The 14,144-nt window shown below is 36.3% G+C and overlaps 1 protein-coding gene across 1 annotated transcript in view; it reads right to left on the bottom strand.

Moving 5' to 3' along the window:
- Nucleotides 1–1,138: 1,138 nt before the first annotated feature.
- LOC113235520 (homocysteine S-methyltransferase-like) overlaps nt 1,139–14,144 on the bottom strand; it is a 25,188-nt gene continuing 12,182 nt past the window's right edge. The window contains exons 2-7 of the mRNA XM_026471257.1: nt 11,863–12,073; nt 7,993–8,163; nt 7,580–7,680; nt 5,694–5,855; nt 2,671–2,885; nt 1,139–2,005 (exon numbers count right to left, since the gene is read on the bottom strand). Coding sequence (XP_026327042.1) covers nt 1,810–2,005; nt 2,671–2,885; nt 5,694–5,855; nt 7,580–7,680; nt 7,993–8,163; nt 11,863–12,043 — 1,026 coding nt within the window. The 5' untranslated portion in view covers nt 12,044–12,073 and the 3' untranslated portion in view covers nt 1,139–1,809. The remainder of the gene's footprint in view (nt 2,006–2,670; nt 2,886–5,693; nt 5,856–7,579; nt 7,681–7,992; nt 8,164–11,862; nt 12,074–14,144) is intronic.

Here is a 14,144-nt window from a genome sequence, read left to right as displayed (position 1 = left end):
TGTCCAGAGAGCAAGTGCATTTGTGAAAACAGAAAGGGACAGCACTACAAAACGAAAATGTCTGTAATTTCATTTCTATTCTACGAGTTTAGGACTAAACATTGTTTCATTATTACAGTAGGTAGTATTTTAAAAATTCTAGTTTAAAAGCTATTCGAGTTTTACGGAAGCAGACTATTGCATCGTTAACCTATTTCTCTATTTGACGACGTCGGTGACTCAGCTGTTTGCACTGAGCGCTGTGTGAGGAGGTTTCAAGTTCATATCTTGGCAGGACCAATTTGGAAATAGATTCTTGTCTGTGATTTCCGTTGCCTTGGTACTCGTAATACAGGGAATTATCTGGTAGTGTAGGTGTCTAACACATTATTTGTATTGTATTGTTTGACATTATAATTTTCTCCCTCGTATGTTCGCCACTACTATTAAAAATCAACCGTTTTGGCATAAAGTTAAGATTACACTCTTGGAATTACAGTGTTCTATTTCTTGAAGCGTACTTTAACTGCACAGATATATACGAAAAAATTTCAATGTACATTTACCGAAATAAAGAGTTTCTAAATTTTAATGGGTATTCAGCTGCTTCCATAAGCTTGAATGACTGAAGAAAATATTAGTTTATACTACTGTATGGGTACCCCCAAATGAGGCTTCTGAATATTTACCTTATACACGCCTTTTCGACTACACTAAATATTATTTATGGAGGATGTTTCATAGAAGACGGGTCAAATTTTCCTCATAAAAATAAAAGTTAATAAAAGCTCTTTTTAAAAACTCAAAAGTAAGCTTGGGGTCACCATTAAAATCTCGTATTGACTCACGAATTTAAAATTATATTTTACTGAAGTTATTTGGATAGTACATAAAACAATAATTGAAATATTTTTTCCGATAATTCCGAACCTACATGATACACATAAATTATATACACTTCTATACATAAATGTGTGATGTACTGCACCGGATAAGCCGAAAAGCGCTATCTCAATCGTAGTAGTTTGAGAAAATCGACTTTTTGTAAATTGTATTTTCGCACCTTCAAAAATAAATCTTTTTGAAGATGTTAAAACTTATTTATACGTATTTTTGACTAATAGATTTATTGAATTATTGAAAATATCCATAAATGTTACTATTATACATATTTTGTTAGATACAGCTATTTTAGTTATAAAGAAAGCCGCCAAATCTATTAGTAATTTAAGGAAAAATTGAGATATAAAAATACTTCTTAGTGGTTTTTTAAATGTTTTAAGTTAGATAGCGCTATTTCTATTATACCATTAGATGCAAAACTATTATAGCTATTGAATGGTATAAAAATACTAAAAGGCCGAAACTCAGAGATAACGCCTTTTGGCTTAGCAGGGCAGTATAGGTATATACATATAATTAGTCCACATATCGTTCAACTTGTGTCACGATACCACAGTAGCAATTCCACTGAAACCGGGTGTTCATGACAAAACATGAACACTAATTGCTATGTGAACCATGTAAGCCTTTGTTACAAAATCATTTATGTTTTAGTAACCATCAACCACCGTAATCTGCTATTTTAGCTTTGGTGGTGATGACACTACATTAAGAACACAGCGTTCATTTCGGACTTAGCTTAACTATATTTATTTGTGAAGGCGTCTTTGCGGCATTAGACCCGTCGGAAATGTATGCATAATTAAAACTGATACATAATCGTTATACCTTCTGTTATATGTATGTTGTAACACTGATTACAAATACAGGCTAGAACTGTATTTGGCACATTGTATTGCATCTTGTTTTAATAACGATAGTTGTATATTAGTTTGTGGCATTGGTGTTGGCCTGGTATTTGGCTTGGAACCGCCTGCGGTCACGCCAGCTATGCACCTGGTTGCGGATGCGCGACACGTCTGCAGCGTACGTGCGGCAACACCCGCCCACGTACCGCACGCCTAAGTCCAACCACTCCTGAATAAACGTCTCCACTGCCTCGCACTTGTCACGGTCAATCCATCTGCAACCGATGACAAACCTTTATAATAACAAAATCAAATCGTAACACAAAAAATATGGGTATTTCTACAACTAGTATGTATACCAGAGATATCCGTCTTTACACTTTTTTTATTATTTCCCTTATGAAATCCGACAACATCGCTAATTTTCAATCCAATTCTACGATCCCAAACAGAATTTCTGAAGATATTTTACAGGTCGTGATAATACCGAAAGTGAGAATAGTAGTTTATCTTCAAAAAGCAGTGATACGATGAAATTGAATTTATTAGTTTTCTTCCTTACTTTCCCATATCAAATATTCACGACACGCGTTTTTTAGACAAAAAGAACATCGTTCGTGACTTTCTGACGTGATAGATTTTCGAACACGGAGAGTTTTTATTTTTGCTGAAACGTTTCGCTGTTGCAGAAAACTATATTAGACAGGGTGTAGGTATTACTTGTATCTTTACAGCTTTCACTGTTCGACCTTCATGTACACTAATTCAATAAACCTTCGCAAACGCAATTTATTTTACTGATTCTCTCTTCTAATTAGTGCTTCTATATTTGATCGCATACGGTACGAGTGAGTACACACTAATATAATAAATAGCACGAATATTGGTCGATTACCACAATTGCTATTGTAGTAGCGCTTATCAAAGGGCGATATCTTACCCTATTTGGGGGTTGTATTTTTCTCCTGAATTGGGGTAGACGATAAGTGGAATGGGGTCATGTGGCCGATCGTCGTTGATGCCTTTCAGTAGATTGGACACGTACGATGGAGCACAACAATTTACTCCTACCGCAACCAGCTGCTCTGGATTGGAATCCCAGCACTTCTGCGCTACTTTTTGAAAGCTTTCTCCATGCGCGATACTTTGATTGTCCTATAATTAACAAAAATGGTAACTACTTAGGTAGGTATGCATCTAGCGTCTACAGCTCGGTTAATAAACAAATGCTTTCATACCTGTTCTGGAAGTCATCGATTGCTTTGATCTTATTATTTTAACTTTTACATTAATGAAATTGAAATGTTGACTGTCTAACTGTAAATACAAATTCACGATCAAAATAAAAAAAAACTCATAATACTTAATTAATTTTTTATTGAATTGATATTCAATTATTTTTTGTGAAATTACTCCACTAGTTTGTTATGCTTAGTTCGTATAGCGTCTGGCACGGTATGCAAGAGACGTCGGGTCGAATCTGACCGGATCGAAGGAATTTTTTCTGAGTGTTCGATCATAATACTTATTTAACGAAATCATAAATAAGTACTTATACAAGATTAACTACCGTAATTTTTCCTTTCAAACAATGTGTAAACAAGTTCAGAATTGGATAATACAACAGCCAATACACGTTTCTAACCATTAAGAATGTCTGTTTTGGTATAGAATTTTTTCTTTCTTGGTATACAATTTTGATTACGAGATATAAACCCCTAGAACTTTCGTCGTTATATTTCAAGAATTATTTTTAAACAAATCCGTGGACAGGGCGAGAAAGGGTTAACCAGTAGTGTAGTTTAACTAGTAAGCTGTAGAATTTACTACTCCTAGTAGTCTTACTGCTGTTCATCTCGTGTATTTTCTTGTGCTCCCGGTACCTCACCTCGGATTAAAGAATCCCTTTATTAAAAGTTTAATAAGACCTAGACTTTATATTACCTACGTTGATATTACAAAGCCATTATATGAGTTACTGATTTGCAACAGTAATTCATTTAAAATAACGAGGTTGTAAGCAACGGAGAGAAGAATTTATTATCTAAGCATTAATACGCCTGAACTGCATATCGAATTCTGTAATAACTTAACTAGTTAAGATAATATTAACATATTATCTTAACTAGCTACTTATTACAATGTTGAACTGAGATAACGATGTCAGTGGCCAGCCAAATCTTAACCATGCCATGCCAAATGAAAATTAATTTTATTCCTACCATCGCCGCAAATTAATAGCGAAGAGCAAATATTAATATTACAGCCGAATAGATGATTTCAGATTTATTTGGAATCTGATCATTTAGACACGGTGTATATTGTGGACACGATTTTAAACTTTACCCGTTTTTTGAGCTATAAGTAAGTATCTTTACTTACTAGACAAATGTTTCTGGAATTAATAAGAAAAAAATACTAAAAACGGTCAGAAATGAATTTATTTGTTTTTCAAAATTTTAAGTTAGTTTCTCAAAATATTCTCCGTTAGCGTTAATGCACTTTTTCATACGAATGAACCAATTTTGAAAACATTTATGCCACTCTTCCGTGACAATCTCTGAAACATATTTTTCATACTCTTCGACAGCCTCTTCAGAGATAAAAATTGACCGCGTAACTGGTTTTTAATTTTTGGAAATAAATAAAAGTCACAAGGTGCCAGGTCGGGACTGTACGCAGGATGGCTCATAAGGTCAACGTTGTTCACCTTCAAAACTTCATTTGTCTGTCCGGCCTTGGGAGGACTGGCATTATCGTGGTGCAAGATGATACGGCGTTTACGGTTATTTTTACGGAGTTTGTCAATAACTTCCGGCAAACAAATGGTCGTGTACCAATCACAATTCACGGTACAACGATATTCCAAGGCAACAGTAGCCACGTCTCCAGTTCTATTAAAAAAAGAAGCAATCATTCGCTTAGAGGCACTTCGTACGCGCGTCACTTTGGTTGGTTTCGGCTCATATCGAAAGACGAGCTTATGGCGATTGCGGCTTTGTTTTGACATCGTAACTATAAATCCATGTTTCGGCACCTGTAACTATTCCCACACCAAATTTGACACCCCTTTGTTGAATCTGGTAAGCATGGCATTGCACCAAGTGACGCGATCCATTTTTTGAGCCTCAGTCAAATTATGTGGGATCCACCGAGAGCACAGCTTTCTCACACCCAAATGTTTGTGTAGTACTGATTGTATTTGACTCATGCCTATGCCTAAAGATGCTCGAATCTCATTGTATGTCACATGCCTATCTGTTTTGATGTGTGTGAAATTCGTCACTGAGATTCACACGACCGCGTTTGAATTCTGCAAACCAGCTATAAATAGTTGTCTTGCATGGTGCTTCATCGCCAAAAGCAGTTTGAAGCCGAGCGAAGCTCCGCTGAGCTGTTAAATTACACTTAAAGTCGTAGAAAATCATACTACGAAAATTTTCACGAGTTAAATCCATGGTGATGTAGACAACCAATTTCTAAAATGACGCCACAAGTGACAGATGAAACAAACTGTATTCTACAGCCAAAGAGTTCCATTTTCAAACGTTGTAATTACTTTTTAAATATTGCTTATGTAAGTGGCCAGTTCCGGAAACTTATAGTGCGCCCTATGTATGTTACTGATTTGTTTTCTTTAAATCTGTATAAAAGGTTCTTTTTTTATGGTAAGCGACACGCATATCCATAACAGTTCCAGTGCCATTCAGAGCTTTAAATCACAAAGGTCTTATGGGCGCTGCCACTGTGCCCGTCACCCTGAGGTATGCCTATGCAGTTAACAAGTCCCATGCGCCTGTAATTTAAAAAACCAGCACCCTTACCCTTTTAAACCGGAACGCAGTAATGCTTACATTACTGCTGTAATAATAATAAGATCATTTATTATCTCCTAACAACTACAAAATAATTGGTTTCAGTTGACAACAAAGAATACAATAATAATAAATACAAAGCGAGTACCTTACAGCTGAAGGCTAACCAAGCCTTCATGTTCGGGAAATCTCGCAGAAGGTCGCATAGCATCTCCGCTTCCTCCTGGCAGGGTATTGTCTCCAGTGCCAGTAGGTCTACTCCAGCGTCCACCAGGGTCTGGATTCGCGGCCGATGCCAATCTCTCATAGTCTGCAAAAACATTTGCCATAAAATCACGGCTTACCGGTAACATGCTGTTGCACTTCGTTTACTATTATTCATTATCATTAACAATTCTGTACTTTTAAAGGTAGCTAAGCATAATTATTAATTAAATGGGAAAAAGTATATGCATGTAGGTTACAAAACTGTCTACGACCGAATCAAACAACTGTTTTGTAAATAGCAGGTGTTGGCAGATCAGTGTCTTCAGTTGTGAGTATCTTTTTAAAACATTAAAAGCAATTGCCGTAAATTTAGCACTTTGAATTCCCATTCTATAGTATGTAGTTAATTTTCTAATTTCGCCGAATGAGACCCGAGCGAAGAAAGCGTGTCCATCTGTCGAACTCATAATAAAATTGCAAATCGCGAAAAGCCTTCGTAACTTCTTAATCATCTTACTTGAGGGTTTCTTTGTGCTAGTTGACGTAAAAGTTTTTTTCAAGTTTCTTTAAATTTGAAACGTAAAACCGACATTAAAATTAATTGAAGGAAATGTTTACACATTTCTAATTTTCTGTTGCTAGTAGATATTTATGTATATTAACATTGCTTTATCTGCTAACTCATTGTCTTTAGCGATTGTTTACTACTTCAATCAACGTCGAGAATAGGGAGTATAATTTACTTAAGGGAAAAAGAACTCTGTTTTACTAAAGTGGCCAGCTTTCTGGCCAGTGCATTTCTAACTGCCTGTTGTACTCTAATAGCCATTTGTTCTAGGATTCGTTAATTAACTGTCCGTCCACCCCAGTCAAATACGGGTGGCAGGAAAAAAAAACGCCCAATGGAGTGGGAGTTTTTCATATTGCCGATGTAAATTTTAATTTGCAGACAAGTTTACGACCCTCTTTACGATTTAGCTGGCGCTTTCAACCTTTATTAGGCTATGCATTCATGGCTGGCATTCAATTTGTGTTTGAATTCTTTTTTCAGATATAATATTTGGACGAAGTTGTCTGTCTATTTAATTATTGAGTTTTCAGAAAATTTATAGAAATCCGTGAGTTTTGCTGACTTGATCTGTAGCCTAGTTGGGAGAGCGGTTGTCTTAGATTGGTAAAACAGACACAAGTTCAAGTCCTGTTTGATCGAAGAAATTTTTCTTTGTGTTCGATTCTTAGTTCTTAACATTTATAGAAAAAGTTGCACTAAACGAATTAATCTGTAATCTTTATCATAAAATGGTCTTTTTACTCGTTTAAGTCCTCACAATTGTAACTGTTATACTTATAAACAAACATTATTGTTTATGGCCCTGTTTACTGACACTTTACAATGGGTAATACTAGTGAGTATTTTCTTCGCTGATAAAGTAATGGCATATTGCCTGGACTTTTATCGCCATTTAAAGACATCATACTGAAATAAACTACACTACTTTGTAAATATTTATTTATCTTGATACGTTTATTATCTATGTATTTCAGTGTCTGAAGATACTTGTTTTAAGACTTGACAACGGAACCCTACAATCTTGCAACTTAATGTTCTATAAAAATCTTCATTTTGAATTTACAGCTTTTAGCCAATAATCTTTTATCTTTGCCATTTAATTAAAAATCGATTCGGCGGCGCTCTGGATGACCCTAAAAGCATACTGTGTTGCGGACACAGAAAATAGAACAAATAAATAGCTAGTGTGCCATCTATTATTAAATATTCGTGCCCTGATTTTCGAGATAAGTAACTAAAGTTATAGGTGAATTTACCTGAATAGATGTGGTGTCAGCATAGCTACCGTCGTACTCGGAACCGTCGTGTAAATGGGCTCCGTAGGGACCCACTGAGCCCACCACTAACGGCTCATGATCTAAATTAACAGATGATAATATGTTATTATATTCCTTCTAAGTTTCCGCTCATTTGTTCACTTGCGCTGTACTTTGGCCCGTGTCAACACAAATATCTCCGAACCCCAGCAATGTGTAATTAATGCGTGCTTGCACCCGTACCTTGCGGTATGCCGATCCGATGCCGACCCGAGCTTTGTTTATAGTAAAATGCAAATTATTCTTGGTATTTTAAAAACAAAATGAATCCCTTGTATAAATAATTAACTAGTTTTAACTCGATTAAAATTTACGTGTTTTGTCGAACATCAGAAATACAAATATTTTTTTACTGGTCGTTAAGTAATCTTGGTATTCTTCGAGGTAGAGCGTGCGTGCACGCTTGGCTAGCTCGACCGCGCGCACGATCAATTCGTAAGCCTGGTCGCGCGTCACACCCAGATGCTGCTCGAAACCCTCCAGGGATGCCTGATACGTGTTCGTGATCACCAAGTCCGCTCCCGCTGCAACACACAGTCATATTTCACCGTAAATCAATTTCATAACCCCTTATTTTCGGTCACATTAATCATCTCAATAGAGTAATGAAAACAAACGAATCTAAAGATTAATCCCTTTTACTATTCCACTGTTGTCGCCATTGCTATGCTGTTGGCTATAATTATACATATTCTCTAAGTTTATATTAGGAAACTAACTCAATAAATATTACTGAACTTCTACAGTTCTGCGTCGTTTACTATATTAACTGTGAGCAGGGTGCGGCCAAGAGGCATAAACAATTAATGTTATTAAAACTTAGTAATGCAACACAAGACCGCCTAGTTCAATAACAAGAGCCGTACGCCAAAAGGCGGCGCTGGGTCGAAGAAAATAATTATGTAGGTAATAAATAGAAGTCGGCTCACGGCCTGCGAATGGAAACGTATTAGACAGACAAAGTGATTAATGGCGATGGCGTCTTGTATCCGCAGCTCGTCTACTATAGCCTGCCGCCGCCGGGGCGCTTATGAACACGGCGTCATTACTAGCGCCCGGCCTGTACTATGCAAATGCGGGTTAGTTAGCAGATGTGGAAAATAGCGCCTCTCGTAGTACCGCGCTACGCCGTCAATTATAATAACCACGCAGAGACGCTGCTTCACAAAAAAAAATATTAAAGGTTTGCTTAAACAATCTAGGTTTATTAGTATTAATTGAAAATACTATCATCTGTTTTCATAGCGCCTTTATGTATAATCTTATAAATTGAAAGTATACAACAGCGCCTTTAAAATTCAGTCACGCAGTTGTTATTATTTGCGGTAAGCTGTATATTTCATGTTTTTTCATTTCATTTCTGCCTTAAGAGCTAGCAAAGCAAGGCAGTAAGGTTTTTCCCCTCCAGGGAGTTATTTGCTTGCCGACACTTTTCAGCTTTTCCTTATGAAAAGAAACGGTCCGTTTTGCGGCGAAGAAAGGCGCTTTCAAGGGACGATGACACGAGACGAGGTCGCACTCTCGATGTCAGATGCAAGAAAATGGCGGAGTAAAAGCGAGCTAACGTGTAATTCGTCAAAACACGCATACCAAAATACGTATCCATGAAACATTGGTATTGTACTTCACGTCATAAAGTCCTATAGCATGTATATGAGTTGACTTGTGTCGTTTTGGCACGTGCCTTCGTTTGTGACTTTTGCGTGAGACAGGTTGTTTTGGAATTCGTTCAAACTTTGCCTTAGAAAGGAGAACAATGCAATTACTTCTCAATTCGAAGGGGTTTGTTACGCGTGCTTGCTAGTATCTTATAACTTAAATATTTTGGTTGTTTCTGTCTAATTTATTGCTTGCCTTATTACCTTACTGGTACAAACTTACTCGTTTAATAACGAACTGGTTTACGCTGCCTTTATGAAAGCAGATGTTTGCATACAATTTCGGAGTGCTTATTTCAAAAGTAAAATTACTCATATGAACTAAAATTCGTTGAAATTCTCAGTTGAATATTTCTAAGACATGTTTACAAACTTGCTCCTATTACTCAAAATACACAATGTCGAATTTGTTTCAATGTATAAATGACATTCAACATCATTGTACCATTTAGATATGACAAACTATACGAGACAATGTGGCAAAAGCTGATGCTAAATTTGTTTACACACGTGTACGCCCACTCAGTCAGGTTAGAGTGATACGTAGAATGAAAATGCACCTCCATTATTTACTACCGCAATGCTCGCCACGTGCATCATGTCAAACGCTAACTACGTGCATCATGTCAAACGCTAACCACATGCATCTAAAAGATGCTAGCTTGTTTTCCATCTCACTGCACTAAATCAAGAAAGCTGTGTTTTCTATTATAAAAAAATAAACAAACATTATCTTATATTAAAAGAGTTTAGTTTAGTTATTTTAGTTATGATATAAAGGACATTCGCGTAATGTACTTTTTACATTAGGGTTAAGGTTATGTTTGGGAATACACATTAAATTTTGACGTAAAATATTAAATGATGACTATTGCGTATTCCCGTGTAAATAACGAGTCATTCGTGTTAATGTAGAGACGGCGTCTGATGGTTTTGCAACTGGCGGCGGCGGCGTGATCTGCTTGAATTCGTATTTACGTACTAGTAATGTGGCATATATTGTCTATAACCTTGTTGTTTTAGTCCTGATCAACGTTTTTGCACTTTAACGTGTACTTTAGTAAATATAAAGGTACGGTTATTACAAACAATGGACTTTGAAAAAAAAACATTAATATCAAATTAAACGCTCTAATATGACATAATTTATTTATTTATACGGAAATATTCTATTGAAATATAGTAAGTAATTAAAAAGATCACAACGCAGATTTTACGCTGGGCAGATTCATCGGCGGCAGCGGCGTAGCAAAATTGTCGGCGGCGGGGCGTCGCATGTGTCTAGTGGAGACGAACGAGAATAGTAGTGCGTAATACTGCTGTTAAATTCTAGATTCGCATCGCTAAAGCAAATGTCTAAATGTTTACCAATCTAGAGCGTATTGGGCTCTCGATTTGATTTCAGTAGAATCGATAACCGTTAAATGGCAACTCTAGTAGCAGTGGTGCAGGGGAATTCGGATTGAGGAGCGGTATAACCGACGAGACCCTTTGAAAAATATCCGTATTTACGAGCAGCGACTCCAGGGCGTCCAGTGAAAGAAAAAGTGTATCAAAAACCAATAGAAGACTTGGCGGAGCTACGAGCAAGAATAGCAGAAGCAGGAGAATTCGTAAATAACGGAAGATTCGCCCGTCTGATAACCCGATCTTTTCTAAAAAGATGTCGGGCGTGTATTGCAGCTGAAGGAAGGCAGTTTGAACATTTGCTGTAATTTCAATAAAATCACAATTTTACTTAAATAGATTTTTTATTTAATGGAACTATCCTAAGCTCAAAGCAAAAAATAATGATGCCATTAATTTAAATTAGTTGCGTAACGCTCTATCTCACTCACACTTCGTAGAATAGCTCTCTCCGTCTCTCTCATACTAGAATTATGTCATAGTTACCGTTCCGAGGGAAGGATTGGGTACACTAAATCATTTTAAATTAAGAAATAAAAATAGTTGAAAACCGGTTTCGTTCACAAAAATAAAATTTTGACCATAATCTAAGAAATAACGTAGCAAGTGTCATACCATTTTGGAATCCTCTTAAAATGTGCCAACTTTTAAAGCAACTTGCCCAACTAGTGTAGTACATTTTTTATTTTATTTATTTTATTTTATTTTATTTATTTTTTAGAAATTGGACGAAAAATGCAATTTCTCTTTTGATATGGGAATAATGTGTCATTTTCTTTCAAAATTAGAGCAGTTGGGTCAAAATTTTAGACTACTAGCTATAGGAGCATTACTCAGGGTTACAAAATAAAAAAAAATGAAAATAAAGTGGAAATTTGTAGAAACGGGAAGTGAAAATGCGTCACAGGGTGTATATTTTTCGATTTTTTTTCCAAATGGTCATAATTTTTAAAATACATGACATAGATTTTTTTTTGGATTTTTCTAATAACGGTTATGACCTGGCCTATCACCCCGTACCGGCTTGACGTCGCATTCCGGGACACCCTGTATAGATTTCGATCAATCTATCGTTTTATAAAATAGTGAGGGTTATGATAATACTATATGTAAAAAATTTCAAAAAATACATTAAGTGAATATATTTAAAACACATACCTCTAAGAAAATCCAAGTGAGTACTGACGACCTCGTCAGGGTGTGTATGAAGAAAGCGTGCACTCCACAAGGGGTCGCCATCTATGACGTGCCCAACGTGACAGGAGAGCTGTGTCGAAAATCCACCGTCTAGCATTATGATTTGTGGAGGTTCGACACCCTCATCGGTCGGAGGAGTCATGCCGCCGTTCTCGACAGTAACTTGGTAAAACTGAAATGAATACGGCTGTTATATTTAAATATTTCATATTTAAATACACATACTCGCAAAATATGTCAGTCATGCAGGGGTTGTTTGGTTCTGGGGTAACGAACAGCTATAAAAAGACACCTGTCATGTTTTTACTGTTCATTCAGTGTCGGTCGGAAGCAGACAAGGAAATGAAGGTAGCGTACACTTCTACAATTCTTACGAATTCACAAATTCGTGACGTGACTTAGGTGTGTAATAGTTATTTCAAGGTGACTTTTTATAATCTAATTCACGAAACTTGAAATTGAAAAGATGACATGGAGCACCCATCAATATGTACAGATTTTGTTATAGGACTTTTCGATTTCGCTTTGCATAAGCGAAAAATATTCATTCAAACACGACGAAAATGTTGGAACGTTATGCAAACGAGACGTCTATAAACTATTACAATACAACTGTATAGAGAGGATATAACAGTTCCCAAGCGTTAGCAATTTTGCTCGCGGTCAGTTGAAACTTAAATAAATTGTGGTTAGTAGAGTTCTTTCACTTTTCAATAAGCTAGTGATTATAAATTGGCATTTCATAATACTTGGATCTTAGGGAGCGATTTATTGCCACAAATTGGGGCGATACTTAATTTTAACAATAACGTAACCGTTCGAGGTTTTAAACGGTATTCTGTTCACGCCGTTTCGTATGTAAAAGATCAAACTAAATATGTTACATTCTAAGTCTCCTTAAACCGTAGATTTACTTCCCTGTGGATTTACAGGAGCTCAGGTAGAAACAATTGATAATGCTAATGTAATCTTCTAAGCCGAGGAAGCTTGAAATTTTCATCGGCCCTTTTCAGTTAGAATACCTACTTAATTAAATAGAAAAAAGAAAAGCTATTCCTTTGAATGTCAGGTTTAGTATATACGCTATGTTGAAGCGCGCTGACTGGGATTTAACCATGGGAAAACAAATTGTATATACAATGAAGCCAACATGGGTATGTTATCGTAGTAAATAGGAACGACTTTTATCCGCTGGCTGACTAAGTATTCCATAGAAATATAACTCAGCGAGGTCTTTGTTGTCACGCAGATTGTTAATTTGATTGCAAAATATACCCGCGTATCCTCCTGGAGTAAATGAATGCGATCAATATCGTCCCTCGGAAATGGAACGGAAGGTGGCGGGAGAGCTTTGCATTGACAGCGGTACCGATTATTAATTATGCCGTGCAATACGAAAACATATTTTCAACGCTTTATAACAGAATATTATTGGATAATGTTCGATTAATTCTTCGCGAATCTGTTCCATTATTTTCACTTAATTACGCTAGCATGTTAAACAACACCGTAACGTGTTAATATCATTACGATTACTTAGTAGATAACTATTGTTTGTTTATGTAAAGTATGTGGTTTGCCACGTGGATTGTAACATGACTACAGTTAAAAATAAACCACACCTAGTACTGTTGGCGGTTTACGTGACTTTTTAGCAATGCTGGTTACAAACACATACAATGCGTGTTTTTGTCGAAAATAAGAGAGTCTTTTATATAAAAGGACCAAAATAAAGTCAGCATTATGGAAATCGAATTCGTTAGATTTTCCCGCGCGCTTTCACAATGTAGATCTGAAAAAGCTGTAGCGTGTATTTTGTATTCTTGAAAACAATAAAGTGAAGCAACTTTTTCATTTGTATTTGAAGCAGCACGTACAAAAAAGCTTCCATTAATTAAATATCACTCCTGACGTGAATCGTAGCGTTATACAAATACACAAAGCGTCAACAATCTCGTGAAGATAATAATTAACGTAGGTACCCTATATTATATTCACCTTCTTATGGTGACACCTGACCCTAGCCGGGCGACTTTGATTTGAGTAGATATATACAATTTAAAGTACACGCTTAAATAGTGTTAGCGAATCCTAACATCAATTTATTTAGGAAATGAAACTATTTTTCCGGATTTTTAGCGTATATTTGTTTTTCAAACAAACCGACGTTTCGGGCCCTTTACAGGTCCCATGGTCACGGTTGACTGAGGTGGTACAGTCTTCAACCAGTTATGTCTAATATT

The sequence above is a fragment of the Hyposmocoma kahamanoa genome, unplaced genomic scaffold (genome assembly GCF_003589595.1).
Source record: "Hyposmocoma kahamanoa isolate Upper Pololo Valley unplaced genomic scaffold, ASM358959v1 102, whole genome shotgun sequence".
Classification (NCBI taxonomy): Eukaryota; Metazoa; Arthropoda; class Insecta; order Lepidoptera; family Cosmopterigidae; genus Hyposmocoma; species Hyposmocoma kahamanoa.
Note: the sequence above shows the minus strand (reverse complement) of the source record. Positions and strands in the feature narration are given on the sequence as shown.